Source organism: Lampris incognitus, chromosome 15 (genome assembly GCF_029633865.1).
Source record: "Lampris incognitus isolate fLamInc1 chromosome 15, fLamInc1.hap2, whole genome shotgun sequence".
Classification (NCBI taxonomy): Eukaryota; Metazoa; Chordata; class Actinopteri; order Lampriformes; family Lampridae; genus Lampris; species Lampris incognitus.
The window spans coordinates 24,177,115-24,193,901 of NC_079225.1; the positions used below are offsets into that span (position 1 = coordinate 24,177,115).

The 16,787-nt window shown below is 48.3% G+C and overlaps 1 protein-coding gene across 1 annotated transcript in view; it reads left to right on the top strand.

Moving 5' to 3' along the window:
* The first annotated feature begins 3,239 nt into the window (after positions 1-3,239).
* xkr6b (XK, Kell blood group complex subunit-related family, member 6b) overlaps positions 3,240-16,787 on the top strand; it is an 83,167-nt gene continuing 69,619 nt past the window's right edge. The window contains exon 1 of the mRNA XM_056294923.1: positions 3,240-3,808. Coding sequence (XP_056150898.1) covers positions 3,240-3,808 — 569 coding nt within the window. The remainder of the gene's footprint in view (positions 3,809-16,787) is intronic.

Below are 16,787 nucleotides of genomic sequence, written 5' to 3' on the forward strand. Positions count from 1 at the left end.
CGTTACTTTGGACGGTTGACCCCAAGTATTTAACCTCAAATGCCTTTGTCACCTCCACTCCTTGCATCCTGACCATTCCACTGTCCTCTCTCTCATTCACGCATAGGTATTCCGTCTTGCTCCTACTGACTTTCATTCCTCTTCTCTCCAGTGCATACCTCCACCTCTCCAGGCTCTCCTCAACCTGCACCCTACTCTCGCTACAGATCACAATGTCATCCGCAAACATCATCGTCCATGGAGACTCCTGCCTGATCTTGTCCGTCAACCTGTCCATCACCATTGCAAACAAGAAAGGGCTCAGAGCCGATCCTTGATGTAATCCGACCTCCACCTTGAACCCATCCGTCATTCCAACCGCACACCTCACCATTGTCACACTTCCCTCATACGTATCCTGCACCACTCCTACATACTTCTCTGAAACTCCTGACTTCCTCATACAATACCACACCTCCTCTCTCGGCAACTTGTCATAAGCTTTCTCTAAATCTACAAAGACACAATGCAACTCTTTCTGGCCTTCTCTATACTTCTCAATCAACATTCTCAAAGCAAACATCGCATCTGTGGTGCTCTTTCGTGGCATGAACCCATACTGCTGCTCGCTGATCATCACCTCTCCTCTTAACCTAGCTTCTATTACTCTTTCCCAAATCTTCATGCTGTGGCTGATCAACTTTATACTTCTGTAGTTGCTACAGTTCTGCACATCGCCCTTGTTCTTGAAAATCGGTACCAGTATGCTTCTTCTCCACTCCTCAGGCATCCTCTCACTTTCCAGGATTGTGTTAAACAATCTAGTTAAAAACTCCACTGCCATCTCTCCTAAACATCTCCATGCCTCCACAGGTATGTCATCAGGACAACTGCCTTTCCACTCTTCATTCTCTTCATAGCTGCCCTCACTTCCTCCTTGTTAATCCACTGAACTTCCTGATTCACTATCCCTACATCCTCCAACCTTCTCTCTCTCTCTCATTTTCTTCATTCATCAGCCCCTCAAAGTATTCCTTCCACCTTCTTAGCACACTCTCCTCGCTTGTCAGCACATTTCCATCTCTATCCTTGATCACCCTAACTTGCTGCACATCCTTTGCAGCTCGGTCCCTCTGTCTAGCCAATCGGTACAAGTCCTTTTCTCCTTCCTTAGTGTCTAACCTGTCATACAACTCACCATACGCCTTTTCCTTTGCCTTTGCCACCTCTCTCTTTGCTTTACGCTGCATCTCCTTGTACGCCTGTCTACTTTCTTCATCTCTCTTACTATCCCACTTCTTCTTTGCCAACCTTTTCCTCTGTATAATTTGCTGTACTTCCTCATTCCACCACCAAGTCTCCTTGTCTTCCTTCCTCTGTCCTGATGACACACCAAGTACCTTCCTAGCTGTCTCCCTCACTATTTCTGCAGTGGTTGTCCAGCCATCTGGCAACTCTACACTACCACCCAGTGCCTGTCTTAACTCCTGCCTGAACTCCACACAACAGTCTTCCTTCTTCAACTTCCACCATTTGATCTTCGGCTGTGTCTTCACTCGCTTCCTCTTCTTGGTCTCCAAAGTCATCCTACAGACCACCATCCGATGCTGCCTAGCTACGTTCTCCCCTGTCACCACCTTGCAGTCTCCAATCCCTTTTAGATCACGCCTTCTACATAAGATATAGTCCACCTGTGTGCACTTTCCTCCACTCTTGTACGTCACCCTGTGTTCCTCCCTCTTCTTGAAATATGTATTCACCACAGCCATTTCCATCCTTTTCGCAAAATCGACCACCATCTGTCCTTCCACATTTCTCTTCTTGACTCCATACCTTCCCATCACCTCCTCATCACCTCTGTTCCCTTCACCAACATGTCCATTGAAGTCCGCTCCAATCACCACTCTCTCCTCCTTGGGTACCCTCTCCACCATGTCATCCAACTCACTCCAGAATTCTTCTTTTTCATCCATCTCACACCCAACTTGTGGGGCATATGCGCTGATAACATTCAGCAATAAACCTTCAATTTCCAGCTTCATACTCATCACTCTGTCTGACACTCTCTTCACCTCCAGCACGCTCTTGACATACTCTTCCTTCAGAATTACCCCTACCCCATTTCTCCTCCCACTCACAGCATGGTAAAAGAGTTTAAACCCACCTCCGATACTCCTGGCCTTACTCCCCTTCCACCTGGTCTCTTGCACACATAGTATGCCTACCTTTCTTCTTTCCATCATGTCAGCCAGCTCTCTCCCTTTACCAGTCATAGTGCCAACATTCAAAGTTCCAACTCTCACCTCCAAATGCCTACCCTTCCTCCTCTCTAGCTGCCTCTGGACATGCTTTCCCCCTCTCCTTCTCCTTCGCCCAACAGTAGCATAGTTTCCACCGACACCCTGCTGGTTAACAGTACCGGTGGCGGTCGTTGGTAACCCGGGCCTCGACCGATCCGGTATGTAAGTCTTATTTATGATCCGCATATTTGATTTGGCAAAGATTTTACGCCGGATGCCCTTCCTGACGCAACCCTCCCCATTTGTCCGGGCTTGGGACCGGCGCTAAGGATGCACTGGCTTGTGCATCCTCGGTGGCTGGGTTATTTAATATTCCCTTTTCTCCCACAAAAAAAGTGACCATCATCGATTGGTTAAAATGCTCCCACATATCACAGAGCAAGACTGTGCAAGATGTGAAAAATTGTGAAAGCATACAGCATTACATCATGCAGTCCTCTCTTCCATATTTGGGTCTTCAAACGAGACACTAGATGGCAACCACGTTGAGGGAGGGAGAGAGGGACAGAGAGAGGGAGAGAGAGAGAGAGAGAGAGAGAAGGGGGGGGAGTGAATTACGTCGTCATGGGACAGTGAGAGAGAGACGGTTTGCTCATGGCACTCAACCTGCAGCTGGAGGAGAGAGCTGCAGAGGGGGGGAAACGAACAGCAGGGCAGTAGATTACGCACAAGTAGGGGGAAAAAACTGGTCGACTACAGCTGGATGCGTGATTTCTACATTTGAACCTGTAGATTAGGGGATCCGTCAGCCAGGTGAGAGCAGCTCTGCAGGGGAAAGATGATGGGCTGCGTCCGTGACGCCGCTGGAGCGCAATCCGGGGACCGAGTAGGCGCCACCGCCGCACCGACAGCCCGCTTTTAGATGGCTCCAACATTCGGGGTGCACTCGGAAAACAGGTGTCAGGGAAGTGTCGTCACGAGGGCCGGAAGCCGGAGGAGGTGGGAACATCAGAGGGAAATATGGCAGCGAAATCCGACGGTCGCGGGGTCGTCACCGGTTTCGCCCAGCTGCACAACCTGGACGAGGTGGTGGGGACGGGCGAGGACGACCCGCGGGGGGGCAGCTCCTTCCACATTTGCCACTGCTGCAACACCTCTTCATGCTACTGGGGCTGCCGGAGCGCCTGCCTGCATTACCTCCGGGGGAGGGGGAAGGAGAAGGGGGCAGACGCGGGACGGGCGCCGCAGGAGGAGCGCCTCTGGCTGGACTGCCTGTGGATCGTCCTGGCGCTCCTGGTGTTCTTCTGGGACGTGGGGACCGACCTGTGGTTGGCCATCGACTACTACCACAAGCAGGACTTTCTCTGGTCTGGTCTGACCCTGTTCTTCGTGCTGGTGCCCTCTGTTCTGGTCCAGATCCTGAGCTTCAGGTGGTTTGTGCAGGATTACACCGGCGGCGGCCTGGGCTCCGTGGAGGGGCTGAGCAGCCGCAGAGCCACGACCAGCCTGCAGAGAGACAGGTGCTGCCTCCTCTCCGTCTGGATCTGGCAGACCGTCATACACATTTTTCAGATGGGACAAGTGTGGAGGTAAGCCAAACTTTGCGTGTGGATTTTATAAGGATCAGTTAACCCCCCTCCTCCCCCTCCTCCTCCCCCCAGGCAGCCCTATCTTGTCTAATAACTCATCCACCTTCAGGGGTGGATGGTGGAGGGTGGACGCGCCTAACCCCAGTCAACCCTCCTATTTCTTTTCAGACCATATTAACCACGTCTTTTAGCGCTGACGTGGGGCTGGACAGCAAAAAAACATCAGGGATCACGATATATTTCCACACAAGAACATTTGGAGAGATGCTCATTAGTAATGTGGATATAATGAGGCACCAGTTGTTCGTTTCTCTCAGCTAGAGCAGCTTAACAAGTTCAGAAATTTGCATGTCTTTACTGTAATGCAGCCTTTAAGACAAGGAAGTGACACCAGTTAAATTACATCCCCCCATATTAACGATGACCAAAATCCCAGACGATACCTAGTCTCGTATCGTAATGGCCAGATAGGCTGACGTTCATCTTCATTACATGCATTCATAGTATACGTCAGATCCTGATGTACGTTACGTGTACTTCAGTGCGAAGATACACGAATTAATGCCCCCCCCCCTGAAAGTGATGCCCATATTGGTAGTTGGTTGCCTGTCGCTGACTGACTCGCACTTCTTTTTATTTACCGCTGTGCACTCCTCCTCACTTCTGTCACCTGATATAACCTGTGTCAGGCTGCAGGACTGCGTGATGCCATTTTACTCGGTTTACTGCCTTCCTTATTTATACAGAAGCGATGCATTTATATGACCGAAACAACACAACACATTTTTCGGTTTGCAATGACTTTTTTTTTTTTACTTTTGTTCCGAACCAAATATGTCCGGAGACCGAAATGCCACAGCTGCTCGTTAAAAAAAATGTGACGTTTTAGTTATTTCATCACAGTGCGCCATTGCGCTGCACGGTGTGCGGTTGTGGGGGGGGGGAGGAAGGCGGCGGGGGGGGGGGGGCATTTTACATGTCGTCAAAGGAGGACAGACAGGTTGTAGCCTTAAAAGACTGTAAATGTGTGTGCGTCTTTGCGTGGTGTGTGCGTGCGTGAGCGATTTGAGGAGGACGCCGCGCCGTTCTTAAGTGCAGGCGAGGACTCGGCTGCGTTGACCCCCCCCCATCCTCCTCCTCCTCCTCCTCCTCACGCACGCACGCACGCACGCACGCACGCACACACGAAAACACTCCAACTCTGCAACTACAGGCCAGACGAGCATCTGTTTTCATGGCTCAGAAACGACACCCCCCACCCCCTCCTAATAGACATGATGTCATCCAACCTCTGCGACGTGCGCGGCAGCATTGCTCTTAAAACGCTCTCTTGTCACACGGAACCGACGCGTCAGGATGTCCGCGGTATCTGCATACGCGGCCAATATACGCACACTCGGTGTCTGCGTGCGTAATTTGTGTTTTGCTGACGTGACGTGCGGCGACCGGTAGTCAAATGTGACCCTGGTCTCTCTCTCTCTCTCTCTCTCTCTCTCTCTCTCTCTCTCTCTCTCTCTCTCTCTCTCTCTCTCTCTCTCTCTCTCTCTCTCTCTCTCTCTCTCTCTCTCTTTCTCCCCCCCCCCTCTCTCTGTACTCAGTGATCAGTGCTTGATGTGCAGGCAGCAGTCGCCACACCACCAGCCTTAGACCATGTACTGTGTAGGGCTGTTTAGTAGGAGCTTCTCAGCAGCCAGTTGTTGTTTTGTTTTTGTTTGTTTCCCCCCCCCTTTTGGTGCAGACAGACGCAGTGGCTGCCATTGAATGGTAAAATATAATGCACGGCGGCTGGCCGGAAAGGACTGCCGGCGGATAGAATTGCAAATTTACAGCATTGTGAGACTTACGATGGAGTCAAGTAATTTCTCTTTAAATGCTATACATATATATATATATATATATATATATATGCATATATATATATATATAGCGTGTGTGTGTGTGTGTGTGTGTGTGTGTGTGTGTGTGTGTGTGTGTGAGGCGCGGTTACGGGCACGTGCGCGCGCTCTTTTGCTCGGCGAGAGAGATCAAGAACTGGCAGTTTTGACAGCTTTCTTTGCCCCCCCATCAGTCAAAATGATTTTCTAAGACGGTTGATTTCGATAAATTACTAACATGCTGGCCCCCGAGGGGGTGAAAGCTGAAATCCATGTCCACCCTTTTTCATATCAAATTTCTCCGCAGGATACAGTACCTTCTCATGTGTGTAATCTGACCACAGTTCAAGCTCCCACCTCCCACTCAGTTCTGGTTTTGATGAAGTTTACAATTCCCCTCGCCATGAAAAAGAGATCGCCTTTATATACCTAAAGTACAAGCAAGCTTGTATTGGCGCTTGCTGGTGCATCGCACCTCATTAAAATAAGTTATTTTCCAGTGTGTAGCAATCTACCCTGCATAAGCTCATTTACGATGTACCGGAAGGCCGTCACATTGACTGGTTACAGCTGTACAGGCCCAGCTTCATTTACTCTTAGTTTAACCAATAATTCACTCACAAACACCTGTGGAGAAGTAGAGGGCTCATGCACTGGTGCACAAGCAAAGACACTGGTGATGGCGGTAAAGACACTGTAAGTAGTCAACCATGCCCAAATCCAGCCTATGATTCAGGGAATCCATAATAAACCATAATCCATTTGACAGGACCTATAGTGGTAATACCGGTGGTGACAACTAATTAGCATACTGTTGCATCTCTTCCTTTTTTTAGTATGAGGATATACCTCAAATTCTTGTTGATTAGGGGAAAAAAGGGTTAATCAAAGTGAGTCTTCAGGGATGATGAGTTGATGCAGACCGTCCCTGATACAGGCTCTTGTAATATCACGCATTGACTACTGCAACTCGTTATTGGCAGGCCTAACCCTAACCCTGCATGTACGTTCAAACCTCTGCAGATGATCCAGAACGCAGCGGCATGTCTGGTCTTCAACCAGCCCGAAAACAGCACATGTCACCCCACTGTTCATATGCCTCCACTGGCTCCCAGTCTGAAGACAGAAAAATAATCTACTCTTTGCATTTCCTCTGTGCACTGCTTGTTGGCACCTACGTCCTATTGGACTGCAACTTAGCTTTATGACACGTACTCATGTTGTTCTCTGCTGCCTAGAGCCTTGCTTGTGTGGTATTGTGTTGTATTTTTTTCCGGCTTCCGGTGTGGGAAGATGGCGGTGCAAATTCACGTTTGCAATGGCCTCACTCAGTACTGGTACGAGAAGATGGCAGCGCGAATCCGCGTTTGTGGCGGCCTCACCCAGTAATTGCCCATGCAGTGTCTGTCCACGTCTAAGTTTTGTCTTCGTTGATGGCTGGGAGAGCTGGTGCTGGATCAGCTGGGAGAGCTTGGTCTCTTGCGTCCTGTGGGCCCCAGGGACTGTTTGACCCCGTACCAGGGACCACGGCCCTGCCCGGAGCTGCATCTGAGTAGGTGACACCGAGGGCGGTCTGACAGGATGTGGCAGCAGGGCAGGCTAAGCTAACTGCTATCCCATGCAGTCCGGCAGTTCCGATAATGCTGAGGGTGGTCTGGCGGCGGTCTCGCCTAGCGTTGACTGTGGTGTTTTTGTGTCTTCATATGGAGTGCGGGGAGGTGTGTAGGTGTCGAGGGTGTCTGGCTGGGAGAGCTAGCGTTGGATCAGCTGAGGGGAGCGTGGTCTGCTGTGTCCGGTGGGCCCAAGGACCACGGCGCCTGCGCAGAGCTTCGCCCGAAGAGGAAACACCGAGGGTGGTCTGACAGGACACGGAAGCGGGGCAGGCTAAGCTAACTGCTAGCCCATGCTGACCAGCAGTTCCGACAGTCATCCTGGATGGCGTTCATTCCTTGGACAGTGATTTTTTTTATTTTTTTTTAGGTTGGATATATGTGTTAGTTTGGATATATGTGTTCTTATAGTAGATTTTGGATATGTGTTTTTGTCTTTGTGTTGCACTGCTGTGGGCTGGTGGAAAGGCTATTTCGTTTCATTTCATGTATTGCTCACATGAAATGAAATGACAAAGTGTTCCTGATTCCTGATCAGTTCTCAGATGTATGTCGCTCTGGATAAAAGCGTCTGCTACAGGAAATTGTAAATTGTATCTCTTAGAACCATACTGCATCATACAAACTGAACCAAGTGGATTCAAATGCCATTGTTCAGAAAGAGATTACATCGAGAAATCTCGAGATGCGTATCATTACACATCAACAGATCTCAGTTTACAGTCAGCGAAAACAACTGGCAACCATGTGTGGTGAAACACGAGGTCAGACCTACACTGCTATATTAGGAGTTAAAGAAGTGATTTGGCAAAATTGGAGACTTTCAGTTTGCCAAAGTGCTCTGTTTGGGACAAGAGTTTGAAACCCAGTGTGATAACGGGAAACCTCTGCAGTGCACTAGAGTCTGATATACGGTCTTTTAAGAGTTTAAGAGAGCAGCGGCGGCTGCTATCCCGGCATTGAAATTCAGACATAGAATCATATTAGTCAATAATGCAAAGATTGGACAGTCAGGATTTACCTGAGCCAAGGATGTTTATATGTCTATTCCAGGATTTACCCGAGCCAAGGATGTTTACATGTCTATTCCAGGATTTACCCGAGCCAAGGATGTTTACATGTCTATTCCAGGATTTACCCGAGCCAAGGACGTTTACATGTCTTATTCCAGTAAAAAAAAAAGAAAGAAAAGAAAAAGCTGCATCAGCGAGCAGGAATATATAGTAAAAGCTTAGCTGTGTTTTGGATCTATAAATGATGTAGGTAGGTTTGGAGATGTGTTGATTTATTGATGACTCAGAGACAACTAGTCTGGTGTCGTGGCCACTGTAGAGACAGTCAGTCCGTATACTATACATGCACAGGTCAGCAAACTGGACGATTTGACACATCTGATCGAGATGATTTAAGAAGCGCTGGACGTATGACATGGCAAACTGACGACGAGGATTTTGAGGGTGTGTGTGATTAGCACCCCTGCAACATGAGGGGGGAAAAAATGGAGGCATCATCTGGTGGCCTGTGCATCATGACTGCATGGAGCCTGTGGGGAAGGGGGAAGGGGAGGGGGAGGGGGGCTGTAATCATTGTCAGTGCACCGTTTCCCTTTGGATGTGATCGGCTGGACTGTTGGTTGGTTTGGGGGTCACAGGTCAAAAGCTGCTCTTGTCAGCTTAGTGAGAGTTCGTAACCTGGGGCCTGGAGGGCTTAACGGTGAATATGGAGATGATTAGCCACTGCAAGAGGCTATCTTGGCAAGAGGTAGTCTGTATTACATTACCGGTTATCGTGGGGGCCATATAGGCAATAAAGAGACCCGTGTAAAATGGTTTACTTGACCTTTCTAATGGATTGCACAGTTTGCGAGCTTTTTGTTATCGAGGGGGAATCAGATCTATTAACATTTGCTGTTTTTAAAAGCAGCTATTGTGGGTAGCCCCAGGCACGCTCAACGAGGTGCTATCCCTTTGTGCACCATTTGGCGCCCATTCAGATAGGAATGCAACGTGAAGTGGTGACAGGAGTCAAAAATGCTTCCCGATTATGTCTCATTACCGGATTCTGTTTTCAATTCTCGATTCAATTAGCTCCTTTCTATCTGTGCAGCTGAGGACCAGGCGGAGGACACAACCACCAGGCTTGTTTTGCATTTAACTCCATGTTGAGTGTCAACAGAACGGGGAGGATTCGTCTCCCAGCCTGAAATCCCTCCTCGTCATCGGCTCCCCGCAACTCTTTCATGTCTGCTGCACTCTCTCTCCGCGAATCCCCGGCGCCGCGCGGCTTGGAGAGTCCGTCCATTCATGAAGAGTGCGCACGTACGAGCCCGGGCGTGCATGCACGCACGCACCCACAGAGGTATACAGGCGCACGCTCAGAGGTATCCTGGAGTTAAGACGGACAGCTTAATCAGTGTAATCCCAAATCAGTGTCTTGAGCAAACAAAACCACATCCTTCTCCAACCCCACCGGGGAGAGGTGTCTGTAAAGTTTTAGAAGCCCTCTTATTCTTACTTACCTTTCTATGCTTTTCATGCCGGGGGGGGGGGCACTCGCCTCCTCCCTCGTTTTTTAGCTTTTTATCTCTTCGTTCTGACTAGTTTCTTACAGTCAAGTAAAAAAAAAAAAACATGACACGTGTGGCAGTCGCAGAGTCTTATTAGACCCAGTCTTTACAGGCCCGGTTCCAATTAGGAAATGGCCACTGTATGAGGACTTACAGCCCCGTTTCATGGGATGTCTTTGCGTCCCCTGCAAATTATTGGAGGAATGTGGAGACTGTAGATGGCTGAGAGATTCAAACATTCATCACATTGTGGCAATTATTCTCTTTGATATGCTGCATTCCAGGGTGGTGCATGGGCTGAACTGTTAGCGCTGTTGTCTCACAGCAAGATAGTGCTGAGTTTTAATCCCAGCCCATCTGTGTGGAGCCATGTTGCATGTTTTCCCCGGGTCCTCCGGTTTCCTGAACTGGAGACTCTAAATTGCCCATAGGTGTGTGTGTGTGTGTGTGTGTGTGTGTGTGTGTGTGTGTGTGTGTGTGTGTGTGTGTGTGTGTGTGTGTGTGTGTGTGTGTGTGTGTGTGTGTGTGTGTGTGTGTGTGTGTGTGTGTGTGTGTGTGTGTGTGTGAGAGAGAGAGAGAGAGATTTGAGCTGTATTGGACAAAATGTCCAGGGTGTTTCTTGCCTTCTGCCCAGTGCATGCTGGGATTGGGCCTCTGACCCTTGCAACCCCTACATTTGATTAATCCCTGTACTCTGTCCAGGTCAAAATGACTAATTCGAGTAACAACTATTAACCGTACATATTGTTAATATTATTAGTTGTTGGGAAATGGTAAATGGACTGGATTGATATAGCACGTCTCCACTCTGCAGAATACTCAAATTAATGCCCCACATTCACCTGTTCACACAACACTTCTACACATACTGATGGCAGAGTTTGTTTAACGTTGACACACCTTGTCTGTGTCATTTAATCATGAGTATGTCAAGACTACAGACAATAGAAGTGGAACACTGCATTGATGAACAGTGCAGATAGGATTGTTCATTATCCTGCTTTTTGACCGGTAATGAGATTTATTCATTTATTCATTTATTTATTTTTTTACTCATTTTCATTTCACGCACAAAATGTTGAGAGGGTCATGGCCAAGAAATATCTCCACAGATGGGTCACGGTTTGAAAACGTCAGGGAACCGCTGGTGTGGACAACGGAGAGATGGATGGACTGTGTTTGAGGCAGGCGTGGGAACTGTCTGGGACTGAAATTGCCTCCACTGTTCCGGTCTTCCTATGAGATAGAGCTGTCCGGTGCTGAACCGCAGCTTTGTGGCCATACGGTGTTCGGCTTTAACGAACATTTCTCAAAGCTCTTATCTTGTCTCCACGCAGCCCTGAAACACATAAACGACTCAATTGATCCCTTTCTAGAGAGGCCAGAACAGAAGGTCAGTTTCAGAGCAGTTGTTGACTCACTGTCTTACTCAAGGACATTTCCGCCGAGATACAAAAAAAAAAATCTTAGCTTATATTGACATGGCGCTCCGGCCCAGGCGTTTCACTTGCAGGAAGTCACCCAAATTATTATGCCATCCTTCTGCGCAAAAGAGTGTTACTGGTGGCAGGACATATACTTGACTTAAAACTCCATTCTTGCAACCTGCAAGAAGGAGCATGCTGGCTGTGTGTTATGATTAAACAGGAGATGTGGATTGAGATTACATTTGACAGATAGCAAATGTATTTTACAAACTTGGACCAAAGCAGGGCTAAAGTTCACTGGAGTCCTGAAATTCTCCATTAGGTTCTCCTGCAGAAACCAGTTCAAGTTTATAGAATTGAATTGAACATGTTTACCAGAAACCTAATCATTGGAAGGATGAAAAATTGTCATTTAATGATGGGCATCGGATGATGTGGGAATGTATTGGGCCAACATCCTTACCACAACCTTCATGGTGGTAGTTTGAAGATGAATTTACAGCGTCTACAATCTGAAGATGAATGGCATGGTGGCCCAGAGGTTAGTGCTGTTACCTCACAGGCAAGAAGGTCCTGGGTTCAAACCCAGGGTTGTCCAACCTTGGGGGGTCATCCCAGGATGTCTTCTGTGTGGAGTTTGCGTGTTCTCCCCGTGTCTGCCGTGGGTTTTCTCCAGGTGCTCCGGTTTCCCCCACCATCAAAAGAAACATGCATGTTAGGGTTAGTACTCCTGTCTGTGCCACTGAGCAAGGCAATGGGTAAAGGAGTGGAGTTGGTCCCCGGGTGCTGCATCAAGGCGGCAGCCCACTGCTCCTAGCTACACAGATCACAGCTAGGATGGGTTAATTTGCAGTAACTAAATTTACCCAAGGGGATTAATAAGGAAACTTAATTAATTAAGACGTCCAAAACCAGAAAGCAAGGAAGATAGTTTCATGGATCCTGTTAGGTCTAGTTGAGACTGGTAAACTGTCAGTCATCATACACATTTACACGTCAACATTTCAAACGTAGTCAAACACTTCCTCTTGGGCCACTGAGGGGTTTATCTGCTCTGCACCAGCAAAGGTGCCCAGGGTTTCCCCACTTAACACCAGTTCACAACGCGCTAACACCGCAAACCTGATGTTTGGATTATGCCCTAATCCTGAACAACACTGGGCTAACCGCACAGCAACATGATGGGATCTGCTCGTGGTTGACATCTGCCTGTGTTTCCCAGCTTGGTAAATATTAATACAGGCTGTGGAGAAGTCGACAAGAGCCTCTCTTGGCTGACTGGCTGCTTGTAGTTGCCAAAAAGGTTTGTATGCGCAGCGAAGCGAGACATCGAGACTGAACAATGTGACCAGCCGCCCTGTCAAGGAAGAGAGAGAGAGAGAGAGAGAGAGAGAGAGAGAGAGAGAGAGAGAGAGAGAGAGAGAGAGAGAGAGAGAGAGAGAGAGAGAGAGAAAGAGAGAGAGAGAGAGAGAGAGAGAGAGAGAGAGAGAGAGAGAGAGAGAGAGAGAGAGAGAGAGAGAGAGAGAGAGAGAGAGACTGGGTTGAATTGGTGGCAATCCGCATGATTGTGTGCTAAGGATTTAAAACGTGGAAAGATGGGAACATCTTGTTCCATGTCCACTGGAAGCATTGAAGGATTGAAAGATTGACTAGAAAAAGAGAGATACCCCTGTGTACTCACTGATAGTCAATGACTCAGGAGACACCCCCCCCATCCCTCCACCCCCACCCCCTGGCTCCGATCAATCACTTTACAGGTGTACAAAATCATGATGGGACATAACATGAAACTTTTGGTGTCGACGCGCACATAGCTGCGCCTCACATATCAGAAACTGACTTAAGAAAATGCGGAGGCTTCCTTCCATCGAGGATGGATGCTGACAACCCGTGCGCATGTTTATCAAAAATAAACATGTACGAGCGAGTCGGTATGCAAAGTTCTCACAGATGGCACATTAAACTTCCGCCGGTGCGGTAGAAAGTATCAACGTAGCGGCGCTCATTTTCCCATTAGCGCTGATAACGGGGGCAAGCCATCCTTTAAAGCCAGCGCTCGAAGGAAACCCCAAATTACGAGCTAGAGGAGGCAATCAAAACACAGGAAGAGCCGGCTTTCTCAGGAACACTTCCCAGCCGGGGGTAAAGGAGACAGCTACCATACGTGCCTCGGTTCTACAGTCAGGTGGGAGGTTGCAAGGGGAGAGCGTTTGCAAAAAGGGGAAGTCGATTCATTTGCTGCCTCAGTTCACCATGCAGGATTTGGATGCAGTTGTGTCGCTGACTGAAGAGGAAACTTGGAAAGGAGGATTTTTTTTTTCATTTGTGTGGTTTGTGTCTGGTTTATTTGTTAGCTTTAGAGAAACAGAATCCCTCGCACTGCATAAAATATTGGTTGTATGTCTGTGTAGAAATATCAACAGATGGGCATCCGGGTAGTGTGGCGGTCTATTCCGTTGGTATCAACACGGGGATCGCCGGTTCGAATCCCCGTGTTACCTCCGCCTTGGTCGGGCATCCCTAAAGACACAATTGGCCGTGTCTGCGGGCGGGGAAGCCGGATGTGGGTATGTGTCCTGGTCACTGCACTAGCGCTTCCTCTGGTCAGTTGGGGCACCTGTTCAGGGGGGAGGGGGAATTGGGGGGAATAGTGTGATCCTCCCACGTGCTACGTCCCCCTGGTGAAACTCCTCACTGTCAGGTGAAAAGAAGTGGCTGGTGACTCCACATATATCCGAGGAGACACGTGGTAGTCTGCAACCCTCCCCGGATGGGCAGAGAGGGTGGAGCAGCGACCGGGACGGCTCGGAAGAGTGGGGTAATTGGCCAAAAAATTCGATTGGGGAGAAAAAGGGGAGGGGTGGGGGAAGAAATATCAACAGATTATACAAAACGGACACATACCTAGACAGTGTAAAAATAAATAAATGGATACGGTGCACTCTGCTCGCTGTTTCCATGGCCATTTTTCACACCCACTATTTTTTTTGCTTGTTTTTTTGTTTTTTTGTTTTTGTTTTTTGCCAAGGGCTCATATTCTCCCTAGTTAGATGTAAGTGAATGAGAATGTAAAAAAAAAAGAAGGGTACTCTGACGCGTGAGTCAGCTGCCTCAGGCGTAGCTTCTGAGCAACACAACGCGGCGTGGTAAGCCTTGAGGCCTTGATCTTACCGAGTTGCCATCTCTCAACTCCGGTCAACAGGCAGGCGAGCAGACATACAAGCAAGCAAGCAGGCAGGCAGGCAGGCAGATTTGTATGCAGATGGTAGACACACACACTCACACACGCGCACATGCAAACACACATGCACAAACACCCACGCATGCAGACTCACAAACAAGCAAACTGCACCTCAGGGGAATAGAAAGTAGCTTTGTTACACACCTCCTTATACATAGTCACACATCACACAGTCTCTCTCACTCTCAAAGACAAACACACACGCACGCACGCACGCACACACACACATGCGTGCGCGTACGCATACCTCGAGGGAGTGGCAGAGTAGCTCTCTGTTACACTCTTCGCTGTCCTGTTTCTTTAGGCACTTAGATCAGCGAGAGCTGGTGCAGCCAGTGGACTGTGAACTCCCTCCTCCCCTGGTCCTCCTCTCCTATAGGAAAAGTCATTATGAGGGCCATCTACTATACGCTATCCCCTCTGGAATAGAGAGACCTGTCTCCTTCTTATTTTAGATTTTTCTACACTGGGCTGCTCACAGGCATTGCATCATATCTTGGCCCGGCGTGGAGTGCATTTAAATCCGTAATGACGGTTCGTTTTACAATATTCCTTAACGCTAATATACATTTTATAAACAATTGTCCCCTTGGTTTCTTCAGGAATACCTCAATTATATAAATCAGGATGCAAATGACTACAGCAGACACTGCTGGGGGTCCAGTGACCTGCTAGCAAGAGGAAGAACTTGTGACTGACTGTATGTGCTCAGGAGTTGCTGGAAAGTCATCTGGCACTTGTATGCCAGTGAAATTGCTTATGATGTTGTGTGAGTTTCTTCCTCTTTGAGGTTTGTCATTCATTCAGTGCGGTTTGGAGTGCAGTGAATGCCTAGTTGCTGGCAAAATTACTGGCAGCATTCTTCCCATTTTCCTCTTTATCAGAGGTCTGAAACCATCCCCGCTCCTACCCTCCGTCTAAGTCCCATGCACAGGCCTTCGTGGCACATCGTGTCATTTATATTTTTTTCACAGTGGTCTGTTGCCTACAATCCAAAGAGAAAATCATTATTTGGACCCACAAAATACTCACTGCTGTTGAGTCGCTTGCACACAAATGCTGTTTCTCAACTGAAGTCTTCAGCTTAACAATAGTTGAAGACCTAATATGTTCCCCCTTTTCCCCCCATCCTCTTTTTTTTGTTGCAGAAACTGTGCGAGTACTGCTCCCAGATGTACTATTTAAGATCATCGTGTGTTCACCCCTTCACACCCTCTCCATCTATTAGCGATGTTCGTATGCTGTCGCGGCCTCATTCGCATCTCTCCTCCCTTGAAAATTTCCATATGTTCTTTTATCCTGTCCCGCTCCTCTGTCTGTTATATCTGTTAATGTGCTTAGGCTCTGCATAAAGCCTTTTTATCCCCCTCTATCCTTCCTTCAAGGAGACACCATACAGTATGTTCTTCTATCCCGTCTCATCCTCTCCCTGTTTGCTAGTTTGGAGCGCTCTCTGCACGGCGGGTCTGAAAAGCCGTCATGTGCTCCGTCCCTCACCGCTAGTTAAAGTCATCATGGCACCTCCTCCCTCCTCGTCCACCCTCGTCGTTCTTGCTCTCTCCCTCTCCCTGTGTTCCCTTCACATAAAGCTGCATTTGACCTCCATTTCTGTCAAGGAAACTGGAGCATCTGGCTCCTGCCCCATTACAACTGAGCTACCCCCCCGCCCAGTGGCACTCCGTCCCTCCTCACTTCATCCTGCCATACCACCCTTCTTCTTATGCTTCCCTGCTGAGCCCCCGCTTTTTCTTTTTTAGATTTCTCCTCACTCTTTGTCATCCCTTGCTTTTCTGATCCACACAACTGTCATCTCTCTGTATCTCACTTTCGCTTTCACTTTCTCTTTCTCTCTCTTTTTAACAGGCTGTCCCACTTCTCCTTCCCATATGGTTGTACTTGAGCTCATAACTCCAACTGTTGGATCACTTGATTTCCTATATCACCTTTGTGGGGGTTTTAAAGGTATCTCCAGGGTTTTAATGGGAAATGATTGACGCTCAGCCAAAACGAATGCACACTGGATGATTAAAAGGAAATTGCTAGTTATACCAGTAACATGAAAAGCATATATGGAAAAATCCCTTTACAAACACCAATCCCTAACTTAGACATGGATAAAGTGCTCTATATGCACTGCAGTAATGACCAGAGACTGTTGCTGGGAATGTGTCTTGCAGTGATAACAGATGACTGTGATTAGATGCGACCCAGACATCCATCTACTTCCCACTTGCCCGGTTAGGGTCGTGGTGGCAGCAGGA